At 39.4% G+C, this 24438-nt stretch overlaps 1 protein-coding gene across 1 annotated transcript; it reads right to left on the bottom strand.

Annotated features, from left to right (window-relative positions):
* Window positions 1-21016: 21016 nt before the first annotated feature.
* LOC148947288 (protein CFDP2-like) lies at window positions 21017-21952 on the bottom strand. Its single transcript, XM_089096555.1, has one exon. The coding sequence runs from the start codon at window positions 21950-21952 to the stop codon at window positions 21017-21019; it is 936 nt and encodes a 311-aa protein (XP_088952681.1).
* Window positions 21953-24438: the final 2486 nt, after the last annotated feature.

Genomic DNA, 24438 nt, shown 5'->3' with positions numbered 1-24438 from the left:
CAACAATATGCTCGTCATTAATGAACTTGTTTAGAGTGTCTTCAAAATGTTCGATGGGTGAAAGGACAAGTTCAAATGGTGTCAATTTATAGGGTTTTGCCATTCTCTAGAGAAAACTGTTTACAAGTCCTATGATTATTGGCAGTAAGAGCGTGAAAAAGCTACCACCTGCTTGAGGGGGCTGTGTTCTTGTAAATTTGTGTCCCACGTACTTAAAATAGAACGCACGTACAGTGGAACGATGTTGCTTTGTCTGTTGTCTAACGCCTTCTGGCAGGTGAAAATTGCCCTCAGTTAGATTTAAACATATTTCAGATATTAGATTAATGAAATAACTGTAAACACCATGTTTAAGTATAACCTTCCTAAGCAAGGGTTTTGAAGTGCTTAAAACGGAAAACAAATGCCGTTGTTCGTGTAGTTTCTTCAGTGTCATAATGCCAACTAATAGCCTTTTCTACTGTTCACCGGAAGATATACTGTAATTTAATTGTTGAAAATTTCGGTGACTACACGTAGATCCTCGGGCGTGCTCTGATTAAGATCCAGCAAAATGTAACCGTAGGGCTTGTTAGTCGGCTGAGTGTACGCTGACAACAGAAATTTTGGGGCGCCGGGGTATATCTGTTTATTGAGAGTTATGAGCGAGCTAGAATCACGAACAACTCGATAGATAATATAGATAGTGGAATTCAAAGCAAGGGTTCGCATAAATTTGCTCTGATGAAACAGATTGTGTAGAACTAGGGTTATGGAAATGTGTTCATGATGAGATCGGACAGTGAACAGTTGTAGCATTTCCTGTGAGAATTGTTCAATGGATTCAGCCAAATCATCAATAATCAGCCAGGAGTTCGGTTCAATACTATTGAAAACACCAATTCCTCTTATGAATTGTATTGGTATGGTTGTGGCAATAGCTTTTATTTTATCATAGGACTCTTGCCAAATACTATAGCAATAGTAGATTTTTTTCGGTTTTTCCAAAAACATTTTATCGCAATTTTGAATTATTATAGCTAAAAGTGTTGTTTTCCCCGACATTGAGGGCCCACACAGAAACGATCTAAAGGGTGTTTTAAATTGATACATAATGCTGTTGACAACAGTCGGACTATAACATACTGTATATCATTCGTGTCCAATGAATAAGTAGTAATTTCCCCATAGATCTATTTATTAAAGAACAAAAAAAAAAAAATTTCCTGTCAACATTTATTACGGCAATATGAACACAAATATTTGTTCAAAATGAACACTTAGTCAACATGATAACTCTATTGTTTCAACATGAATAATGATAACACTTTTTGTCTTTAAACACTTTTGTCTATCTACAGCACTTTTTGTACAACATTTTTCTGTCCATCAGCAGCACTTATTGTCTTGAGACACATTTCTGTACAAAAAACACTTTTCTATACAACAACGACAAAAAAAAACAGAAAACACTTGGAACATAAACTGGGACAGTTGAACGTTATGAATTTAAAAATAGGGTTCCCCCCCCCAGGGCCGCGGTGCTGAAGGCCGGCCGTAGGCGGGACCCCCCCCCCACCCCCCGGGAGCCGGCCGTGGGAAGGGTCCCCCCCCCGGGAGCCGTGTTGGAAAAACACTCGTTGTCGTCACTGCTAGGGGTTAGGGGTTGGGTTAGCTGGGTCAATGGTGGGGATTAGGTGGTTAGGTTAGGTTAGTTTATCAAGACCAAATTGATTATGATAGTCTATGCATTCAACTCGGTCTGAAAGACGATATTGACCATGAGGCAGGACACTCACACCATTCTCGAGCACATAGACTTTGTCGGATATACACGACATTGCATTTTTACCCACTCTCACAGTATAATTTCTATACTGTAGAGATTGAATTGCAAGCACTTGTGCTCTTGGCAATAGGCTACTTTCTACACAGTCTCTGTACACGCTCATGTTGAAATTGCTCTTTACAAAATGTTTAGGCACCCCTTTACACGCCTGCTTTTCTTCCCCACTATGTGTTTTAATACAATAAACTTTAGGACCTAGAAACACCCCCCTGGATATCAAATCGCTCCCCGTCTCTTTTTTTAAATTCAATAGTTGTTTGGGGCTTGACGTTTCACCAACTCGGGGTAGAGGGATGGATTCGAATTGGTGAAATCCATCCGCGAGCTGATATGTTCCCCCTTTTCTAGATCACCCAAAAAATCTTCGGTCCCATTTACTTTTAACAGCAGAGAATCTGTATCCCCATAGTAAACTTGAACCTACCCCTCCCGTGGCCATTGCACCTTGCACACACTGTAAAAGAACGACAACATGAGCTTTTTGGAAATTTCTAGTACTGAACTACCGCCTGCTATATTCTTGTTCAGTACCACATTTCGCTTTTTCCTGTGTAGAAGAACCATGCCAGCCTCTATGCTCGTGAATGATGTAAAATTGGGATCGGCAATAATTCGTGCACACTCTAGTGGGTCAGTCACGACGTCACAGCGAGATCTATTACGTAAACTTTCACATATTTTTTCAAACGCTGAATTTAGGATGAATTTCTACAAGTCCTTTTCCACCTTGGAATTTGTCCTAGAGCGTTTATTAACAAAACTGTCGATAAACGTTTTTAAATATGGTCGCTGATTGAAGTACAGGACCCTATGTATTTTAGTGATCTTGAAACCATTGTTCACCATCCAGTGCAAAAGCACATGGTGAACAACGATATTCTCTTTAGGGTCCAAATCAGCAATCAGTTTCTGCTTAGAGGGGGTCCAATGCATCCCCATATCCTCAACCAATGATCGAATGTAGGGGCTCAGCGAGTCCCTGGTCACGGGTCGATTGATACAGGGAAAAACAAACATCATTGACGGAGTCTTGTAGCGCTAGCGGAATGTGACCATCAATTTCAAAAAACCATCCGCGTGGCCAGCTTTCCTCGACGGTGTTAAGGAACTCACAAGGATTCTTCAAGCAATTGATAGTTCCCACACGGCAAAGAGTAGGGAGACATTGTCGAGGGGTACAACGAGTTCATGTCCAAGAACACCGCGTTTGACTTTACACCCGTGCTTTGTCCGCTCGGATCGGTTGATAAGACATGGTCCCTGTGAAAAACATACCCTCCCCTCATTGAACGCTCTACAAAAAGGTGCTGATCTACATCTGTTATTAGGCCTATTTCCTCCCTACTAATTTTTAAAATTAAATCCATCACTAAATGGAGTGTGGAAAAATAGTAGCCTATATCTAACCCGAACTCTGAATAGATTTGGTCTGTGTTCTTACAGACTATATCCAACAGAGTTAAAACGTCACAGGTGAAGTACAATCTACAATAATCCTACCCATTTTTACAAGTCCCCTTGGACCACACCTTCTTGGCAAATTCTTATTCCTCAGATGTGCATTCACTGTTAGTCAGTGAATTGTAAAAAGCTTCAATTGGAGGTAGTTTCATCTCACTTAAGCGACTGCCAGAACAGTAATAATCATATAGGGATACACCTTTGCAGGTCAACAGGTCATACATTTCACCGTCTGGAGAGTGCTGTTTAAGCAAGGGAAATCTATCAAAATTGTCACTTTTCTGTACTTGAATCAATTGACTCAATGCCTTGAGAAAAAAACTAAAGGAATCTAAAAAACTGATTTTATTCCAGCACGTAGGCTCGTTATCCACTGCCTGCCATTTCAGCTCGAGAAGCAATAACTTCTCGGCCGATGAGGGTATAATATTGTAGATAAATGAATTATTTACCCATGGACTATCTACTCCCCCTCCCTCTCTGTGCATACCTGCCAGTGCTTGTAAAATAAATTTTAAATCATAATTTGAATTGTGAATAAAAACAGGGATAAAAAACTGTTGGCTAACATTTAAATTACACGATTGATGCGCTACCCCACTAAAATTACTACCCCCCGAAGATATTTCCTGCCACAAGTGATTATGGTCTCTGACTTTCCCCCGCCCCCCACGTTTGCCGTTTGTACCCTTATACACCTCTTCCCACCCTCCCTTACCCCCGCAACCGCTTTTTTGATCTTTAATAGAGAGTCGTTCCTCTGCAGACAAAACCATCGGATAATGCGTATTTCTCAAACAAGAAATAGCGCCATTAGCCGTGCCAATTAGTTTAGTCAGTGCCTTGACCATGCACTCCCCCTCATCCAATGTTTCTACTATTTCTAACAACTGCATGGTGTTAGAACTGTCTCTTTGTGCATGAGCATAGGACACTGCAATAGTTGGATGTTCTTTGATTTGGTTTGGAAATTGTGGATCATTAACCTCTATCAGCTTAGCTTCACAGTCTAAAGATATTTTTTTGCACTGGAGAAGGGTATTTTGGAAATTTTTAAAGCGTAGAATTACCCTATCCCCTGAAACCGTTTCCACTGTCTGGTATCCATGCCGGCTGCAGTGCTTCATAGGATCCCGTAGTTTTATATCACTACGGAATTGTGACAGGCATGTCGGGCATTAGAAACGGGTCCCCCTCTGCTTACCACCCCACAGAACTCTACTGATATCTGTGATCGGGTGAAAATGGCCAATTGCATTCGGTTCACTAGGGGGTGTGTATGACAACCAAACCCAGTGTCTGAACAAATCATCTGACAGGATCCGCACTGGGAAGACCACCTCCTTCTTGTTAGAACGAATCCCATCTTCAAATTCTGTTTCATATTGTACCACAGTGACGTCAATATTTAAGTTAGCATTAGCCCTTTAAAAAATGTCAATAGGTCGTAGCGTTACTGGGTATTTTCCCTCTAAACACGAAAAATCTACAATGGGAAAATCGGACCCCTCCTTCCCATGTACAGCCCAGTGATCTAAATTCGTCTTGGTAGCGTCACGTGCTAAAGGCTCGTATGCTGATATGAGGAAGGCATACTTGAAACACATTTGATCTGTTTCAAAACAAATCTTCTGGACTCCTTGACAACCCACTAGATCTCGATTGTAATTTAAAACTGTACCCGCACCCCAGTGCCCCCCTCTTAAAATAAAATCTTTCTTAAATTTACATATATTAACGCTTAAATTTTCAATAAATAAAACTAGTGAGCCACTCCCTTTTTCGTTATAGTTCTCGAGATGCGCTATAATTTGCCCCACCCACTCGCTAAAAACATCCTCAAAATTTTCTAAATTTGGATAAATTACGCGCATCTCGGAATGTATATAATGATAATAAACCTCACTTTTCCCCTCATTTAAATAAAAAACCTTTAAAACAATAGAAACCTTAATTGAATCCCTACCCCCCCATAACTGAATTTGGTTCTCCAGTAGTGCAAGAATTTTATCTAAATAGACATGCACAATTTCTACGGGATCAAAAACAAAATTTCCCTCCATAAGAGTAGTAAAGTGATCCCCAAACGTCGCAGTGAAAACAACCATATTATTGAAAATTGTATTGGACAATTGAAAATCGGGAAAAGTTTTACCCCCTCCCCCAAGTTGTTCAACAATATTTGGGCTATGCTCCACTTCAGTTGTTTGAAGTAGGTAATCAGTGGGAGGAGGGTTCCCTGTAAAATCCTCTAAAATTTGTAGGGTATTTGGACTCAAGTCCACCTCAGGAACATTACCTTGCTCAACTGTGCTAGGTTCTACATTGAAATAATTACATAGAAACTCATCAATATTAGATGGTATTTCATCAGAGTTAATAATACCATGCCAGTCACTGATGGCTGAATTGTCTTGAATGTCCATTGCCCCTTCCTCCTCTTCTTCACTCGATGGCGAGTAAGGGTCCAATGCTCCAACCTATAAATGAAAAATAGCTTATTTTCAATGTGTTCAAATCATCCCTACTGTTAAAATTTGGATTATTAATGCTTAAAACACGCTTAATAGCATTTGGTTAATTCAACTGAAAGTTCCAACTTAATATATTTACAATCTAAAACATCGCTTTTCATAGAAGGCGGCAATTTGTTCAAAAATAGTTTGCGGCGCATCCTTGCGGCGCATACCGTGGTGCACCCCCGCAGCTCTTCCCTGTCCCCTTTACATAATGCCCTTCAAAAGTTGAAATATTTCTTTCTAATTCCATACAGGTTCAGTGAACTCATTATTGTAAGCCGTCGTGCGAGTGTTCCAAGATTGAACTTCAAAATGTCGAGAACCGTTAACTTGATTTCCCCTCGCTAAAATCTTTGGCAAGATTGAAAGCTATTTAAAAATATTCAGTGTAAATTAGAACGCCGATATATGCAATAGATGGATAAAATGGAATAATCTCTCTCTTAAAACAAGATAATATTCAATTGTGAACGGAATAGCATTTTGAGTTTCAATGGTATCTAAAACTATATAATATATCGAAGCGATAGAGCAAAGATTAGAAAAAAGAGTGGTTTCTTTGCTAAAAAAAAATACATTTAGATATCTCCGAGGGAGGGCAGAGAAAATAGTGGTGGGGGTGAGGGGCTAATATCTCAGAGATACACTTTTACACAGGGTTGAAAAATAGTGAAAAAGAAAAAACATTGGAAGAAATAGATAGGTAGGAAAAAATACTCACATTTGCATAATCCGTCTGGGCTTGGGTGCCCGAAGGTCCAGGTAGTGCATGCTGGAGGGCGGACGGGTCGATGTCATTAATTTCTTGCGCAGGCTGGGCTGCGACTTGTACAGGAGTTGTGACTTGTGCAGTCGAACCAAGGACTGGCACAGATGGCTGCACTTGGGCAGGCAGCGTGGAGCTGGGGGGTTTCGGCCAGCGGCCATATTGAACAACTGTTGCTCTTAAAGGGGCTTGCATAGATGCAGTATCGATGTCGTTGGCTTGTATAGCGGGGTTCTCCACCCTTGCTGCCCTCTGTCTTTTCGGTTTCTGACCGGACTGCATTGGGGTTGGCACTGATCGGCCTGTCTCGTCATCTCTCGCTTTCTTACTAGGAGGAGTCGTGCATTCTTCGCTATTTGCGGTACCCAGAGCTCTCTTTAAAGCTGGAGGGGCAACAAATTCTTCATAATTGGCCTTAAAAAGAAGAGAAAAAATTAGTATCAAAATAATTTCCCCCTTTTTTGTTTTACAGAAAGAAAGTTATTAACCAAAATTTTGTTTTGAAAGGCATTTATCTCATTTCAGTAAAGCAAAAAGTAAAAATTTCGCGAGAAATATATTAGACATAGAAATCAAACGTTTGTATTATTAAACTTGTAAAAAAAAATAAATCGTAACAATCAGTAGTCTATAGCCATAGGGTAGGAATCATTGTTTATATTTTTACCATTTAGAAAAATAATAAATGTTACAGTCTATAGGTTTTAAATTAGATCGTTAACCCAGCGGCCTATTGGCTTATATTGTGAAAACAGAGGTTAAAATACTATTCAATTTACACATAATATAAGTTCCTTGCAATTACTAGAGGCCTTTTTTTCTTGCCTTGCACAGTTTGTTTTCATTTTATAATGATGGTGGTAGAATTGAGACATTGCCCCCTCCCCCCCCTTTTACATAACGTCCTAAATATATTGTTAGACCTTAATTTGAAAAGAATCCATTTCACTCCCCCAAAATAGAGCATTACATTTTTGCTTAATTATTGCATCATTGTGTTATAATTTTGACGGAAGAATAGTTCCTTTGACTTTGGCCACCGCGTTTGTAAACACAGATGGAAAGGGGTGACTGCTAATTTTAACCACGCACTGGAGTCTTGTGTCAAAACAGAACGGCATTTTCATTAAAAATTGAGAGAAGTCAGTGGTCGCTTTAGCTGGAAATATAGACGGACGGAAGTTAACGAAATGAGAATTATTTCTTTTTGCGAGAATTTGGTTGTAAAACAATGGCGGGGGGTTAGGGTTCGAGGGTAAAAGAATATATTTTACGTTTTTCACTGAGGATAAACATTGTATAGTGTTGTTCGTATTGTATGGGGGGGGATTTAGCTAAAGATGATAGAGGATCACCAGGGAAAACAATTCTATTTGAAAATAAAAAATGCACTTAAATTGCAAATTGATGTTGGCGTGGCTTCAAATTTATCAAATTTATCCATTGTTGTTTCAACTGTGTCACAGTAATTTTTGATAATGTAATTACACTGCATGTCCGTTATATACGAAATCTCAAGGTCGAATTGTTATGTAAGCAAGCCCTCTGATTGGCTGAGAAGGAAACACGTGATCTAACTGTTTCCCGGAAACACATAACATTTGCCTCGAACAACAACAAGAAGGAAGTGTCATTGACCTGACCCCATTAGACTCAATAATCCATGAAAGTGACAAAGTTCCTGTTTTTCAAATTCTCACTGACAAAAACCAAGAAAACAGACATAAATGTGACAAATTTCCTGTTTTTTCATTCTCACTGACAAAAACCATAAAAACAGACATAAATGTGACAAAATTCCTGTTTTTTCATTCTCACTGACAAAATCCATAAACCACGTGGTTCTATGCCCATATAAGGAGCCCTGTCACGAGTAGCACCCCCATCTCTACTTATGGAAACAGTTTTTTTAATTAATTTCTGTTCGTTTTATATTGACATAGTCTTTTCTGGGAAAAAGAAAATAATACTTTAAATCTTTTTGATTTTTTTAAGACTTCACAGTTTGGCCTGCTATTTGTATGCTGGAGAAAAATTTTCAGCAGTGTTTAACTACATACACCCTTTTAAAAATCTGGACACAAATATTTAATGTTTAATTTAGTTTCATACCTCCTTTAGTTGACCTGAAATAGAAAACTTGATACCATTCGCAAAAAAAATCTGTTTACTTTCTTTGATAGCTTTCTTTGATAATGTGCAAATAGGAGGGTGGGCGTGGGAGGAGGATTAGTTGCCCTCAAATAACTTTCGACTATTAAAAAGGGTAGTAGCCCTTTCTATTTTCAATCGATTGAACCCTTTTCGAAGTTTCTACGACAACTCCTTCGATACAAATTGCCCTGGTCTAAAAAAAAAAAAAATAATAATAATACATTGTACACACATCGATCTTTACTATAAAAATGTTATGCCTTCCAATCACTTTCGACTATTAAAAAGGGCACGGTCCTTTCAATTTCCGATCGAATGAGCCATTTTTGAGTTTCTACGAAAAGGCTTTCTATCAGTATCTTATATTCCCCCAGAGAATAAATTGCAACCCTTGCACTGAGGGCTGTGAGGGGGTTGTCATCCTTTTGAAGTCTCTGCGACGACCCCTTCTATATGAAGTGCCCTGCCTTAAAGAAAAAAAAAAAAAAACAGTACATTGTGTCAATGTTGATCTTATATGCCCTCGGGGCATAACTTAAAACCCTTGCCCCGAGGTTTGTGGGGGAGTGTCCTCCTCAAAAAAATATTTCCTATCTGGGAATCAACTACGCTGAACAAAATGGGTATCTCAAAATTTTGATTGGATGTGTTTGGGGGAATGATGGGGGGGCTAGTTGCCCTCCAATCACTTTCGACTATTAAAAAGGGCACTAGCCACTCCAATTTCTAGTTGAATGAGCCCTTTTCAAAGTTTCTACGACAACTTCTTCGATACGAAGTGCCCGGGTATGGAGAAAAACAAAACAAAAACACATTGTGCCCACATCGTTCATTACTTAGGCGCCGCTAGCGCGCTGCCTATGATAGGCTGCCCTGAACAAAATGGCTATCTCAAAATTTTGATTGGATATATTTGGGGGAATGGTGGGCGTGAGAGGGGGGATAGTTGCCATCCAATTACTTTCAACTATTAAAAAGGGCACTAGCCCTTTGAATTTCCAATCGAATGAGACCTTTTTCAAGTTTTTACGACAACACTTTTTATAAAAATCTTATATGCCCCCCGGGCATAAATTACAGTCCTTGCCCTGAAGACTGTGGGGGGGAGTGTCCAGCTCAAAAATATAATTTCTAGACCTTTCAACTGCGTTGAACAAAATGTCTATCTCAAAATTTTGACTGGATGTGTTTGGGGAAATGGTGGGCGTGGAAGCGGTGTTAGTTTCCCTCCAATCACTTTCGACTATTAAAAAGGGCATTAGCCATTTCAATTTCCAACCGAATGAGCCCTTTTTGAAGTTTCTAAGAAAACGCTTTCAATAAAAACTTTATATAACCCCAGGGCACAACTTACAACCCTTACCCTGAGGGCTCTGGGGGGGGGGGGGGTTGTCATCCTCCTTCGATCCCTTCGATCCCTCCTTCGACTCCTTCGATACGCTGTGCCCTGGTATGGAAAAAAATAAATAATACTTTGTGCCAACATCGTTCTTTACTTAGGCAGCGCGATTGCGCTGCCTATGATACTAAACAATAGTTGTTTTCATCTAAAAATTCAATTTGTTTGTATTTTTGTTTTATGTCGTTAGTTTGCGAAACACACTCAATTTCACCCACAAACACATGTTTTATCAGTTATTTTGTAAAACACCATTCAAAATATTCTACATGGCTTATAGGAATTTATCTCACGACTATTTGTTGGAATACTATTTGAAACTTAACGTGCGGTAGCTTAGTCCTTAAAGGAACGTGTTGGAGGTGGATCTGGACTCTGATACAAGGGTGTGAGCCCAAGTCCCCATCGTACCTAAGTTACCAATGCCCTGATGTGCCAACAGTTGAATCCAATATCTGAAAAGGAAAGCAGGTCATCCGTGGTTGGAGTGGCTGAATGTCATAAAGAAAGATTTAAGGGAAATGGGAACTTCCTTGGAGGGTGTAAAGAGGGAAGCTTTGAATAGATTGGGATGGAGGAGGAGCGTGAGTAGCTGTGTTAGCCTCAGGCGGCTTGGTGATGCGGTGAGCTGTTAGCACTAGTAGAAATATTTGATCTTAATTTGCTCCGAAGTGCAAATTAAGGTAATTAAAGTAATATCAACCCTCATTTAGAGTTTGAAGGGATTGGCTAAACCAATACAAGAAACTTATTATGAATGGGTATTGAGCTCTAACCCTACCCCAAATATTAGAAGGCACCATCAATTTGTTAGGAATAAGCAAAATACCCATTTTTAATAGTTTATTAGTTTATTATGTATACAGAAGAAATAGCATTTGCGGTAGACCCAAACTGATCATGCAATATCCATTTTTGCTGGGAAAAATTGCATGCTTAGCGAATGGCAAAAAACTGATGATTTTATCCATGTCTCCCATATCGTGAGCAAATTTCCTTTTTAAAGTGCGAAAGAACGAAAGTTATACTAGCAAAAAATAACCGCAGTTCATGCAAGCCATAATGGCTGAACAGCGTGGACAAATACTAAATTATAATTTTGAATGCAGTCATATCAGGCGCGTATGGTGGAGCTTATGTAGGGGCTAGGGGGCTGATCAAACGGGTATACCCTTGCTTTGTGGTTCCTCTGTGCCTTGGTTAAGGAAGGATATCCTCACTGTCTATCCAGAAGACCTGCCGCCCATTGCCCCCCCATATTTTGAATAGCACCTTGTTTGTGTCTTCATTAATAAAAAATCGAACAAAAATCCTTGGCTCCACCTCAGGAAGAAAATTTTCAGTCCATCACAAATAATGCAACAACCTTTAGACTTTTACTAATAGGGAAGGGGGGAAAGGGTGGTAGCCAAACTCCTGCTTGCAGTAATTTTTGTTCGTTTTAAGTTTGACTTGAACATTCAATTAATATTTACTCTATTAAAGATTTTCCTAGTCATCCATATTAGTATCTGCTATCAGGGGTGTCGTTTGGAGGGGGGCAAGGGAAAAAAATTATTATATATCCTGTGTCCCTTGAATTTCCAGATATGGACCTCTCTTGCCCCCCCCCCAATGAAAATTCTGGAGATTTGCCCCTGCCTACTCTCTCTATGTTTTCTATCATCTTTTTTTTGGCAGCCCCAACATATATTGGCGAAAAGGACTTGACCAGAAACCTTATACCCCAGCCTTACAACCGACAGCCAATTTGGTGACTTCCACGGCCCTAGTTTGCTTCTGGAGTAACGCTTTACCTTATTTTACTAGTGTTAATTTTAAATGTAATCTTACATAATGGTAGTGGCGCAAGAATAGCGCAAAAAGTACCATTTGAATCTCTGACATTAGCTTCAATTGGGGGGAGAGGTTATGGGGGATTTGCCCCTCCTCCCGTCATAGGTTATGAAAATAGTTTTTTGAGGTATTTTTTTTATTGAAAATGCCTTTATTTGCTATTTCGATTGGTAAAAAAAAATAAATAAATAAACCTCTAGATTCTGAAAAACAAACTTGTTCACCCTCTACATTTTTGTGAATTGACTCCACGGATCTTTGGACCCTCAAAAATATTCTTCTGGAGTGTGCCAGATTTTTTAACAAATGCTAATTTATATGGATCGCAATTAATTTTCCAAAATGAAAATTAGATTTTTTCTTGGATTAAGAAAAAGCAACTTTTTAAATTTTCTTTTAAAGTATATGTTTTTTCTTTTTAAGCCTCGTTTTTACCTGCTATTTTTTATTTTGGAAAAAGTTGTGACCTCAACACTTTTCGTTCTATGTGCTGCTCAAAATTTCATACAGAAGAGCCAATCATGTTACACGTTCTATTTATTGGTACAAAATTTGATATAGCAACAACTGGTAAAAAATACGTTGTTATTTGGCTTCCCCTTTTGACATAAGGAATATTCTGATTGGCTTGTCGAAATACGTCAAAAAAACACAACAAACAATAGAAGTCAAAGACACTTTGTAACACAGAAGAATAGGTCAGTACTCTCTACTTTAAACACACTCTTTTTAGAAACTTTTGTACTCTCCCAAAAAAAAATTATTTGTGAATATTTTTAAGCTATGCACAAATTATAAAAATTATGTCAAACTTATGTTTAGTTTAGAAACTTCAAAAACTACAAATCTCCGAATGACTAGGAATGTAAACACAATTTTATGTATTATCATGGGCGCCCATAAAGGGGGGGGGGGGGCAGGGCGGGTTTTCCCCCGCCCCCTGGCGGAATGATGCTGCCTTATTTTTGTATTTTTTTCTGAGATTTCTATTACATAACATTAAAAGTGCCAATTAGACGAGGTTGGCCCCCCCCCTGGAATTCAGCTTATGGGCGCCCATATGTCTTATAGAAAGTTTAAATAGTCTTTTCAAATATTTAATAGTTTATGTAAAATAACATTAATTCCGATCCAATATAAAAAATGTATTAATGTTTTACAAAAACGCAGTTAAATAGTTATAATGGAATGCTACTTCGGTCGTATGTTTATTTGTTAAACTTTTCTCTCCATCGTAAAAAAATAAATAAGTAAATAAAAAACTCCAACTAATGATAAACAAATATAGATCTCATTAACGGCCACATTACAGGGGCGCTCTCTAGTCGATAGATCTCATAGTGGTGCCAATTGGGAGGGGCAGGGGTATTTCCTCCCCCCTAGATTTTTACCCCCTCCTCTAGATTTCAAAAGAAAACTTTTCTTCTTGTTTTTTTTTCATTGAAACTTGTCTCTTTTCTTTTGTATTTTAATGAAAAAATTAAAAAAAGCTACAAAATTCACCCTTAGATTTTGCAAAATATATTTTGCGCCTCACCCTACATTTTCGTGAATTGGTTTCACGACACCTGATACATCCATACAAGGTCGTATCCGGGATTCTTTTTTTTGGGGGGGGGGGGGGTGACATAAGAATATTTTTCGGGGGGAGAGGTACAAAAACTTTAAAAAACACATCACGAATTTGTTTATATTCATTTTTGTTACATTTAGCGAGTTTTATAAACATTTCAGGGGTGGGGTTCAAACCCCCCTAACTCACCCCCTCCCCCTGGGTACGGCCTATCATCCATACGTTATTACACTGTTTAGAACTATTAGGAGAGCTTGATAACTTGTTAGGAGAGCTCTCAAACTTTTTACAAAAGCTTATAACTTGTATCTGGGGCACACGAAGGGGGAGCCTCCCGTTTTGTGCTTCCCTCATCCTAAGAAATCCAGAAGTTATTGACACTTTTTACTCAGACTATCAAAAAAAAATAGGGGTCTGTCTGAGTTGGTAAATATTTGGGGAGGTTGAAAATTTTCTATTTATGTGGTTCCATTCGTACCTAAGCCTTTATCATATAAAACATCAATGACTTAAGCCCTTTAGATATGTCCCTATGGTAATGAGTGATTCATAGTCGGCTGAACTAAGAGTTTCAGTTTCATCATTTTCGAAGAGTTTAAATTACCAAAGATGAAAATAGAGCCAATTGGTGGTTTGAATTGGTTAAGTGGAGAGCTACCCAAATACGTTTACCTTAAACCTTAATTAGGAAGAATCAGGAATTCGATTTTTATTGAGGAGATTAACCTCTTCGATTTACATTGGTACATACCTTTTGCGTAAATGCTTACACAGTTTTTGGCAGTGACAGATGCCAAATCATACAGTTCGTGGTAACGAACTGTAAGTAAGGAGTGATCGGGCTCAATAGTAACCGAAACTCTAAAAAACATAAATTTGATATCAATAGGTATATCAAAAGAATTGGCTTGTTTTGTTGATTCCAAATATGTAAGTTTCATTAATTTATACCCATCAAAAGCTATGCGCCTGAGAAAATTTGCCTGATTTTCGAAAAAGGGGAAAAAACCCCCTTAAAAGTCAAGGATCTCAATAAAATTCACATCATCAGTTTCAACGCATCCGAGAACCCTATTGCAGAAGTTTCATGCTCCCATCTGCAAAAATGTGGAATTTTGTATTTTTTGCTAAAAGAAAAATCACGGATGCGTTTTTATTTTTTTTTTTTTTTCTTATTTTCCCCAGGGATGATCGCACCAAACCAATAGTCCTGAAATATCGGGAATAGGCTCATTTGAATGGAATTTAAAAGTTTTAGCGTTCTTTACAGGTGATCAAAAATATTAGACGGCAACCAGCCCCCTCCCATCCCCTTTTCTCCTCAAACTCGTTCGATTAAATTTTGGGATAGCCATTTTGTTCAGCATAGCTGAAAGGCCGAAAAACCACGCCTTTGTAGATAAAAATGACCCCCCACAGTCTCTGGGAAAAAGTGTTTAAGTTACATAATTTTCCCATTGTTTCCGTATAGTATTTGTTATTGGGAAGTATGCATACATTTTTCGGGCGGCGGGTGGATGAATTTTCTGCTTGGGAAATTTTTCACGGGGAGAATCTTCTATGGGGAGGAAAGTTACTGGGGGGTGAATTTTCCGGGGAAATTTTATACTGGAGCAGAATTCCTGAGTTTAATAGAATTCTCAAAAGAATTTCTTTTTATTAGTCCTACTTTCTCTTTGCCGACTCAATTTTATATGTGGACCTGTTAAGGGGAATTGTCCGGGGGGATACCGGGGGGGATACCGGGGGGATATGAGGGGGGCTGCCCTCTCCTCAATACCTACCTCCTTACGCTAAAGTTTCACTTTTTGTCCTAATTCTCTAAGAACAGCTCCTGAAACACACGGGCCGTTTCATTAGAATAATAAGCTTTTTTAAATGTTCTAAAAAAACTTTAATCTAAAGAGCGAGGTATTGAGGAGAGGGCAGCCCCCCCCCCCGCCCTCACAAAAGTAATAATTTCTGTTTTTTTAAGTCTTGATGTTGCTCCTTACTTTCAGTTGAAAAAGCTTGTTTTTTTTCTATTTATTATAAAATAAGAAACGACAGAAAAATCAGCAAATAAATAAGCTAAAAACGTAATGCACCGAATAGCTTAAGGAAGTATAGCTTTTCTCTGGCGGTATATAAAACAAAGTAAGTGAGTATGACGGCACTAGACCCTTAAGGTCCAAACCGGCGGTGCTGATCTCCGTTTTGTGGCCCTTCAGCCAGGAAGTGCAAGGGGGGCGTGGGCCAGCCCTCCTGTGCTGTCGCAGACCCTTCCTGCTTACCTTCCCCAGATTTCTCCAGGTACCCGTTTAGAGCTGGGTTGACTTTGTGTATTCGCTTTATGTATTTGGCGGTATATTCGCCTTTGGGAATCAACAGATTGTTAATTTTGATATTTTTACGAACGAGAAGCGTTGTCAAATTTTACTAATAAATTTCGCTTATTTGATTTCACGGTTCAACCAGGCAGCACTGACGAAAATGTAGTACTGCCTAAAATTTCTATAATTTTGAGCCAACCAAAAGAGAAATATTAGAAAAATATGTAAAAGTATGTAAGGTCCAGTAATTATGTCTTTGAGGATGACAACCCCCCAGTCCCCAGGGCAAGGGTTGTAAGTTATACTCCGGGGGCATATAAGGTTTTTATGGAAAGGGCGATCGTGTAAACTTTAGGAAAGGCTCATTTGATTGGAAACATAAAATTCTAGTTTCCTTTTAAGAGTCAAAAGTGATGAAGGGCAATTAATCCCCCCCTCTCAATGCCCTTTGTTCCTCAAACGCACCCTCTTTTCTTACAACCAAAAGAAAAATGTTAGAAAATCGCAGTTTTCAGGTGTGAATAGACCCAAGACGGATCCGTAGTACTTTAATAATATGAGAAGCCGTCTAACTTTCTAAATATATGACAGTACCACATGCTTCTGCATAACAGACCAGAACCTTATGGTTCGTATTTACATTATTTCCCTTCTGTATTGGTTTGAAACTTCGCACGGCGTACAACAATTTGGTCAACATCTGGCCTAGGGCAATATATAGACTTTCTCCCATACTTTTCTGGAAATCCTGCAGATGTACACACGTGTACCTCAAAATTGACGAAGCCCCGCAGTATCGTTCCCACGTCGGTTATGACATCTGTTTTTACACACACAATCTGCTACTAAACATCTGAATCTACTTTCTATCAGCTGTACCTCACTGTTCAATTCCTAGGCAGATGGGAATGTGTTCATGTGCGTGTGACTGTTACATCTTGAAGACAGTATGCGGGTCTGGTGTTTTTTCCCTTGTGTTCCATGACTGGATCAGTAATTCCAGATGCTTCCTCCGGAAATAAATATCTACTCGCACTTGACTGGAATAATTACTAATTGTTGTTTTTCGTAATATGTCTGCTGTTTGCTTAGCCTGTGACGCTTGTATTTCTCATACCTCTGGAACTGTAACTTGAGTAAACTAATCACAAATGTCAGGTGTAAAGTGTCTCGTAAAAACAAAATCTACTTAAAAGTTGGTGAAGCTGCTGGTTATGAATCTAAGGGAGAGGGTTTTATATCCCCCTCTGCATTGATTTGAAGGCCCTTTCAGTAAAAGCTAAAAAATTGCGCCGCAAAAATGTACTTTTTGAGTCGTGAGACAAAGCATTTTAAGACTCAGCAACAAAATCAACTTTACCGTGTAACCTAATTCTTATATTATTTGTAAAACGCAAAATGTACTTAAAGCTGGTGGTGCTCATATAATCCATATTAAACAAAAAAAAACAAGTTTTTTTTTTAACTGAAAGTAAGGAGCGACATTAAAACTTAAAACGAACAGAAATTATTCCGTATATGAATGGGGCTGTACCCTCCTCAGCTCCTCGCTGATTACGCTAAAGTTTTTATTGTTTTAAAAATAGAGTTGTGAGAAAGAGTAAAACTTCAGCGTAAAGAGCGAGGCGTTGAGGAGGGAACAGCCCCTTTCATATACGGAATAATTTATGTTCGTTTAAGTTTTAATGTCGCTCCTTACTTTCAGTTAAAAAACTTGTTTTTTTATTTACTTTCTGAACGATTTTAAATTAATGCAGGTTTTGATTTTGGCTCACCGTACATGAATAATTAAAACAAAATTTGCATATTAATTTTACATTTTTTTTTTTGGCTAAATGGATTTTTCGAAATTTTGGTCGGACGATTTTGAGAAAAGAGGGCGGAGGAGGGGGCCTAGTTGCCCCCCCCCCCATTTTTTAACTACATAAAAAGGGCACTGGAACTTTTAAATTTATTTACGAACGTTTTTATTAGTAACATATATACATAACATACGTAACTTACGTAACGAACTTCAATATTCGTATATTTTTATTACGTATATTAGGGGGTTTGCCCCCTAGTCAATACCTCGCTCTTTGCGTTAAAGTTTAAATTTTGTTCCAATTCTCTAAGAATGACCCATTAATCCCAAAGGCCGTTTAATTAGAATAAATAGCTCTTATGAAAGTACTTAAAAAAACTTTAGCGTAAAGAGTGAGGTATTGACTAGGGGGCAAACCCCATCATATACGTAATAATTTCTGTTCGTTTTAAGTTTTAATATTACTCCTTACTTTCAGCTGAAGAAACTTATTTTTTAAATTTAATTTCTGATTTCTGTTTCTGTTTTTTAAATAATGCTCTAATGTTTTTTAAAATTTCTGTTTTTTAAATAATGCTGGGAAATCCGGCGCTTCCCTCATAGCAATGTCCCTTCCCCCATTAAAACTTCCTCCATAGAAGGATCCTCCCACGTGACACCCGCCCCCCCCCCACGACCCGAAAAATCACGCCGGAAAACGTCTGTATACGTCCCAGTAACCAATACTATGTGTAAACATTGGGCAAAGTTTATAATTTGGAGCCCTTCCCCGGGGGACTGTGGGGGATTAAGTCATCCTCAAAGACATAGTTATTATATTTTTCCACCATGCTGAACAAAATGGCTGTCTCAGAACTTGATCGGGCGACTTTGGGGAAAAAAGGGGCGGGGAAGGGGCCAGGTCACCCTCCAATCTTTTTGGTCACTTAAAAAGGGCACTAGAACTTTTAATTTTCATTCAAATGAGCCCTCTTACGGTATTCTAGGACCAGTGGGTCGATACGATCCCCCCCGGGAAAAAAAACAAACAAATAAAGACACCCCCGTGATCTATCTTCTGGCAAAAAATATAACATTCCACATTTTTGCATATATGAGCTTGAAACCTCTACAATATGGTTCTCTGATACTCTGAATCTGGTTATGTTATTTTCATCAAGATCGTATGACTTTTAAGGGATGTTTCCCCTTTTTTTAAAAATAAGGCAAATTTTCTCAGGCTCGTAACGTTTGATTGGTAGGACTAAACTTAATGAAACTTATATATTGAAGATCAGCATAAAAATCTAATTCTTTTGATGTATCTATTGGTATCAAAATTTTGTTTTTTGGAGTATTGGTTACTATTGAGCCGGGTCGCTCCTTACTTACAGTTCGTTTCCACGAACTGTTTGATTGATCTAAGGACTCACATAAATTTGGAAATTTGACTTACTTACTTGACTTAAGGCTCCTGCCACGTTGGGGGTGGCGTAGAGCGTCGCAACTCTGCTCCTCCAGGTTGACCGGTCTACTGCTATTAGTGGGGCCTCTTCGACAGCGATATTAGCTATCTCAAGGAATTTGTTGAGGCTCTCCTTCCACCTTGTCTGAGGTCTGCCCCTCGGGCAAGACCAGCCATTAGCTTTAGCGTAAAAATCGTAGACTATTCGGGCTGGGGTTGTCGTCGGCATACGCAGGAGGTGTCCGAACCCTCTGAGAGTACGGTGCGCTATTTGGACAGAGAATGGCACTTGGGAGGTGAGTGCGAGCAACCTTGAGTTGCTTACAAAATCTTCCCATCGAAGTCCCTGAATCCGACGGAGCTGTTTCGTCTGGAAGAGGTCTATCATGCTGAGGATTGTTGATTTGAGAGGCCAGGTTTTCGCTGCATAGACGGGGACAGAGCTTACGGATGCATTATAAATTCGTACTTTAGTGTACCAAGATATATGCAAAATTCTCCAACGATTTTCGAGCCTTCCAACGATAGACGAGGCTTTTGAATCTCGGCTGCACACCTCTTCCTCTATAGAGCCTTCATTAGACAGCACGGAGCCAAGATAAGTGAAGTTCTTTACAACTTCAACAGGAGCTCCGCAAACAATTATGGTCTCAGGGGGCGAAACTGGGCGTGGGGGCTCAATTGACATTATCTTCGTCTTAAGTAAGTTTTTTTTCAGCCCAAGTTTTGCTCCCTCTTCCTGCAGGACTTCCATAGTGTCAATTAACTGGTCAATCGAGTCAGAAACGAGATCAAGATCATCTGCGACGTCAACGTCCTTCAAAACGCGATTACGAAACTGCAGACCAAAGGGCAGGCGATTTGTTGTTCGGGTCATGATATGGTCTATTACGCAATTGAACAGTTCCGGGGCGGCGGCACACCCTTGTCGTACACCAGTTTTGATGCCGAATGTCGTGCTCCGTTTGCCGTTGACTTGGACGCAACCCACGGTCTCTTCGTAAATCTTTTCAAACAGCTTGCAGTATTTGTCTGGTAGGCCAGTTGGTCAAAGGATCAGCCAGAGTGAGTTGCGATCTACCGAATAAAACGCAGCCTCGAAGTCCATAAAGACTACATATGCTTTCCTCCTGAATTCCTTCTTCTTCTCAATTAACTGGCGCATGCTAAAGATTTGTTCGACAGTGGATCTCCCGGGCATAAGCCCCGCCTGTTGGACTCTCCTCTTTCTTCTGAGGATCCTCGTGCATCTATCCAGCGGGGTCATAGCAAAGAGCTTTCCAGGCACTGAAAGTTGCGTTATGCCTCTGTAGTTCGAACAGATGCTCTTGCTCCCCTTTCTCTTCCATAAGGGAAGGATTATACCAGCTCGCCAGTCCTTCAGGATCCATTCTGTGCGCCAAAACCCCAGAAAACAGCATATGGAGCCAAAGTAGCATCGCCGGTCTGGCATACTTCAGGAGCTCAGGAGGTCTTCCACATATGCCTGCCACTTTGTTATTCTTCAAACGTATTACTGCTGTGTAGATTTCTGATGACGTGAAAGGAGTTTTTGTGTCAATTGTCAGCAGTTCCTGGGGGCTGGTGGCTAGGCTAATGAGTTCTTGATCAGTCTGCTTTACAGCTTTGGCGTTGAGGAGGCCCAAGAGGTGGTCTTTCCATCGACTGACCTGGGCAGCTTCGTCACTGAGCGGCTGGCAATCCACAAAGACAAAAAATACAACCGAGGGAGGCTATGTCTCCTGTTAGATCACAGAGATGCTTATAGAGACTGCCAACATCACCTTTCTTGGCTGCACCCTCTAGCTCATGTGCCTTCCTTTCCACAAACAGTTTCATGTCTCGCTGTATCAGTTTGTTGCAGACCCCATTAAGGCTTCTAAAGGTTGGCATGTCACCGAGTAACCTCGCCTTGCGTCTCTACTCTATGACGTCAAGCCTATCCGACTGAATCCACGCTTTATTAGCACGCTTTTTCCCACCAACATTTGCTGTCACTGATTCCAGGACATTCTTTTTGAACGAGAGCCATGCGTTTTCACAACTTTCAAATGGCGGGAGTGCGTCGAAGCGGTTCGAGACATCAATGGCATATTTCGACCGTATCTTCTGATCGCAGAGGCGAGAGACATCGATCTTGGCTGGTCTTGGTTTTGAGCGATGGGCTTTGAGCCTTAGTCGTATGTTAGCGACGACGAGGTGATGGTCAGTGTTGCCAATCTCAGCTCCCCTATACGTCCTGCAGTTACTGATCGAAGACCTCCATTTCTGTGACACAATGACGTAGTTGATCATTTTTTCGGTATGGCCTTCGTTGCAGTACCCAGTATATGTTTGAATGTCCATCCGTGCCAAAATGGTCTTCGTAATCACAAGGGTGTGCATGCTGCAGAGATGTAGAGGCATTCGATCAATTTCATTTAGGGAATCAGGAGTAACTGGGCTAATGACTTGTCGCCATAAGTCGTGGTTGTCGCTCACAGTTGCATTAAGGCCACTCTGGAGAATGACAATATCGTGCGGGGATATCTTAGACAATTTATTCGTCAGGGCAGAGTAGAAAGTGTCCTTTGTTTCGATGTCAGCTTCGTTTGTCGGGGCATAACAAACAAGGATCGTAATTTTTCCTTGCTTGTGATTTAGTCGGGCATTAGTGATTCTATCCGAGACGGGAGTGAATGACAGTAGACGCTTCTTGGATTTGTCGTCAAGAACTAGTCCGACTCCATTTTTTCTGGTGGTTGTCTGACCAGACCAGAGAAGGTGGTATCCCTCACCTATGGGAATATTTCCATTCCCGACTAGGTGGGTTTCTGTTATTCCAGCAATAGAGACGCGGAATCGCTTCAGTTCCATCACCAGAAGCGTCTTAGCTCCGGGAAAATTTAATGTCAATACCTTTCAAGTGGCAATTCGGAGGCCACCTTGGTCAAGAAGATTCAAACGCTGGTCATTTCTCAGTCCAGGGGCAAGCAAGGGTCGTGATGGGATAAAAGAAGGTTGGTCATCGGAGGCAGTTGCTAAGCTATTCGTTGCAATGGGTTTCGGGTGGAGGGTTGCAAGCCGAACCAACCCTAGGGCTGGATTCTGATTAGAGCCAGGATTTACCTGGATACTGAGAATCCTGGAGTGGGCTCCACCCACCTCATGAGGTTGAGGCCACCCTGATCGGAGCGTTTAGTTAGGGGAAACCCCGTTTCCAGAGGTACGTGGTCAGCAGACATGGTCTGCATCATTCCGGACGAGCTCCATTCACCTCCATTTAAAATATTGGACCATAAAATTTGGGCCATAAAATACATGTTTCTTGTTTCAGACACCCTCTCTCCGCACAGTGGTGGGTCCAGGGGGCGAGGGGGCGCACCCCTTCCCCTAACGTAGTCTAAAGTAGTGTAATTGACTTATTTAACGCAAGTTTGCGTAATTAAACTTGTTCCTAACGCAAGTTTATCGGATCAACTTATTTTGCCCCCCACCCTTAAAAAAATCCTGGATCCACCCTCGTCTCCGCACAAAAAGATCCACTGACGAAAGATCTCTACTTGGATTTATCGAATTATAAATACCATCGGTAAAGTGCCTCTTAAATGCAAAAGTTACTGAAAGGTATTGACCCTGCTAATTACGACTCTAAGAAGAAAAGGTATAAAATATCCCTCCCTTCCATATAGGGTTGAGGAGCCTCCCATGAAAATTTGGCCGTCAAAATATACCTCTCGAGGTGTCACGCAAGGTAGTCCCCTGAAAAAATACACTATCAAAAATATCTTTACTTTAACTAATAGAATTATAAATGGCATGAGTAAAGTGTCTCGCAAATAGAAAAGTGAGTTAAAGTTTGCAACCCTACTAGATTAGAGTTTTAGAATCCAAATTTGTCGAAACAACGGAAACAGATTAATTATAATTAAACAAATTAATATGCGAGTTTCTGCTAGTTGGGCTAGTAGACACTTGATTAACTAATACAATTTATAGAAGTATTACAATTTATAGAATACAATTTATAGAATATAGAAGTTTATGCAATTCAGTATAAAAGTGTGTAAGAGTTCATTTCTGGCCGAGAGGGTGAAATCCTAAATTTTTTCGCCACTTCTTATTCAAAAGTCCATTTTTTTTTATTGTTGGGCCCCCTACCAAAAATTCCATATTTTTATGAAAAAATTTCATAAAAATAGGTGAAATTTGCCCAGCATGTCCGAACTGGGATAATTATTTTTGCCGCTTGGGCTAGCAAAATCTAAATAATCGGCAACCGTGTTCTCGAACAAAAATTAAACTTGTAAATTTTTCTTGTAAGGAGGTGGCTAATCTTCAACAATACTGATTTATTACTGGTAACATGCTTTATACCCACTTTTGGTATGCATTGTAAAAAGAGCTTAAATGACATTGCTAAAATAGCTAAAGCAATTAGAGAATAAGTGCGCTATTCGAACTTTGAGACAAAGCATTCAGAAAGATGGACATTAATTCCTATGCTGATGCAAAGAGGCTAAATCTAATGGACAAAAGTCAAAGAAAAAATAAGACACCAGTCCTTAATTCTTTTATGTCAACCAATAATGTGACATTTTTTTAGGTAATCACATTACTTTTTATAAATAAAAGGAAATGGGAACATATAAAAACTGGTAGCCTATAATATTTCATTCGTCGTAAAATTTATTACGGATATAATAATGAATACTAAACTCTTAAGCTGAAGCAAAGATGTTAAATCTAATGGACAAGTCAAAGAAAAAAAGAGTCCTAATTACTTCTAGAAAAATATTAGAAAAATATTGTCCTAATATTACTTCTTAAAATTTGTGCTTTAATTCCATTGGTTTGTTTCGTGACGTCAATCTTTAATTTGGCATTATTATTTTTTTTTAACTAATAACGTTATTCTTAAAAGACAATATATATAATCGGGTATTTTATTCCAAATAAGACGGTGGAAAATAGCAAAAAAGTTTTTTTTTTACTAATAATTACAAAAATCCGTTTAGTATTTCAGCCTCGCATCCAGAAGCCTTAATCAACAAGAAAAAAAACAAAGAAACTGAACGGAATCAAACAAAACATGTAAAGAAAAGTAAACAAATAATCAACATTAAAAAACTAACATCTTAATAATGTCCAGTGTGATAAAGTTCACCGTGCAATAGCAACAAAAACAAACAAAAGTAGACATAACATAACCTAACCACACCTAATCTATCCTAACCTTATATGTCATCATCAAACATTGCATTAAGTTGAAAAAGTTGACTGGCAACGCTGACTAATTCATAGGCAGCGCAATAGTGCTGCCTAAGTAAAGAACGATGTTGGCACATTTTTTTTTTTTTCTT

The sequence above is a fragment of the Artemia sp. Qi Xiang Cuo genome, chromosome 11 (assembly GCF_049724085.1).
Source record: "Artemia sp. Qi Xiang Cuo chromosome 11, ASM4972408v1, whole genome shotgun sequence".
Taxonomy (NCBI): domain Eukaryota; kingdom Metazoa; phylum Arthropoda; class Branchiopoda; order Anostraca; family Artemiidae; genus Artemia; species Artemia sp. Qi Xiang Cuo.
Note: the sequence above shows the minus strand (reverse complement) of the source record. Positions and strands in the feature narration are given on the sequence as shown.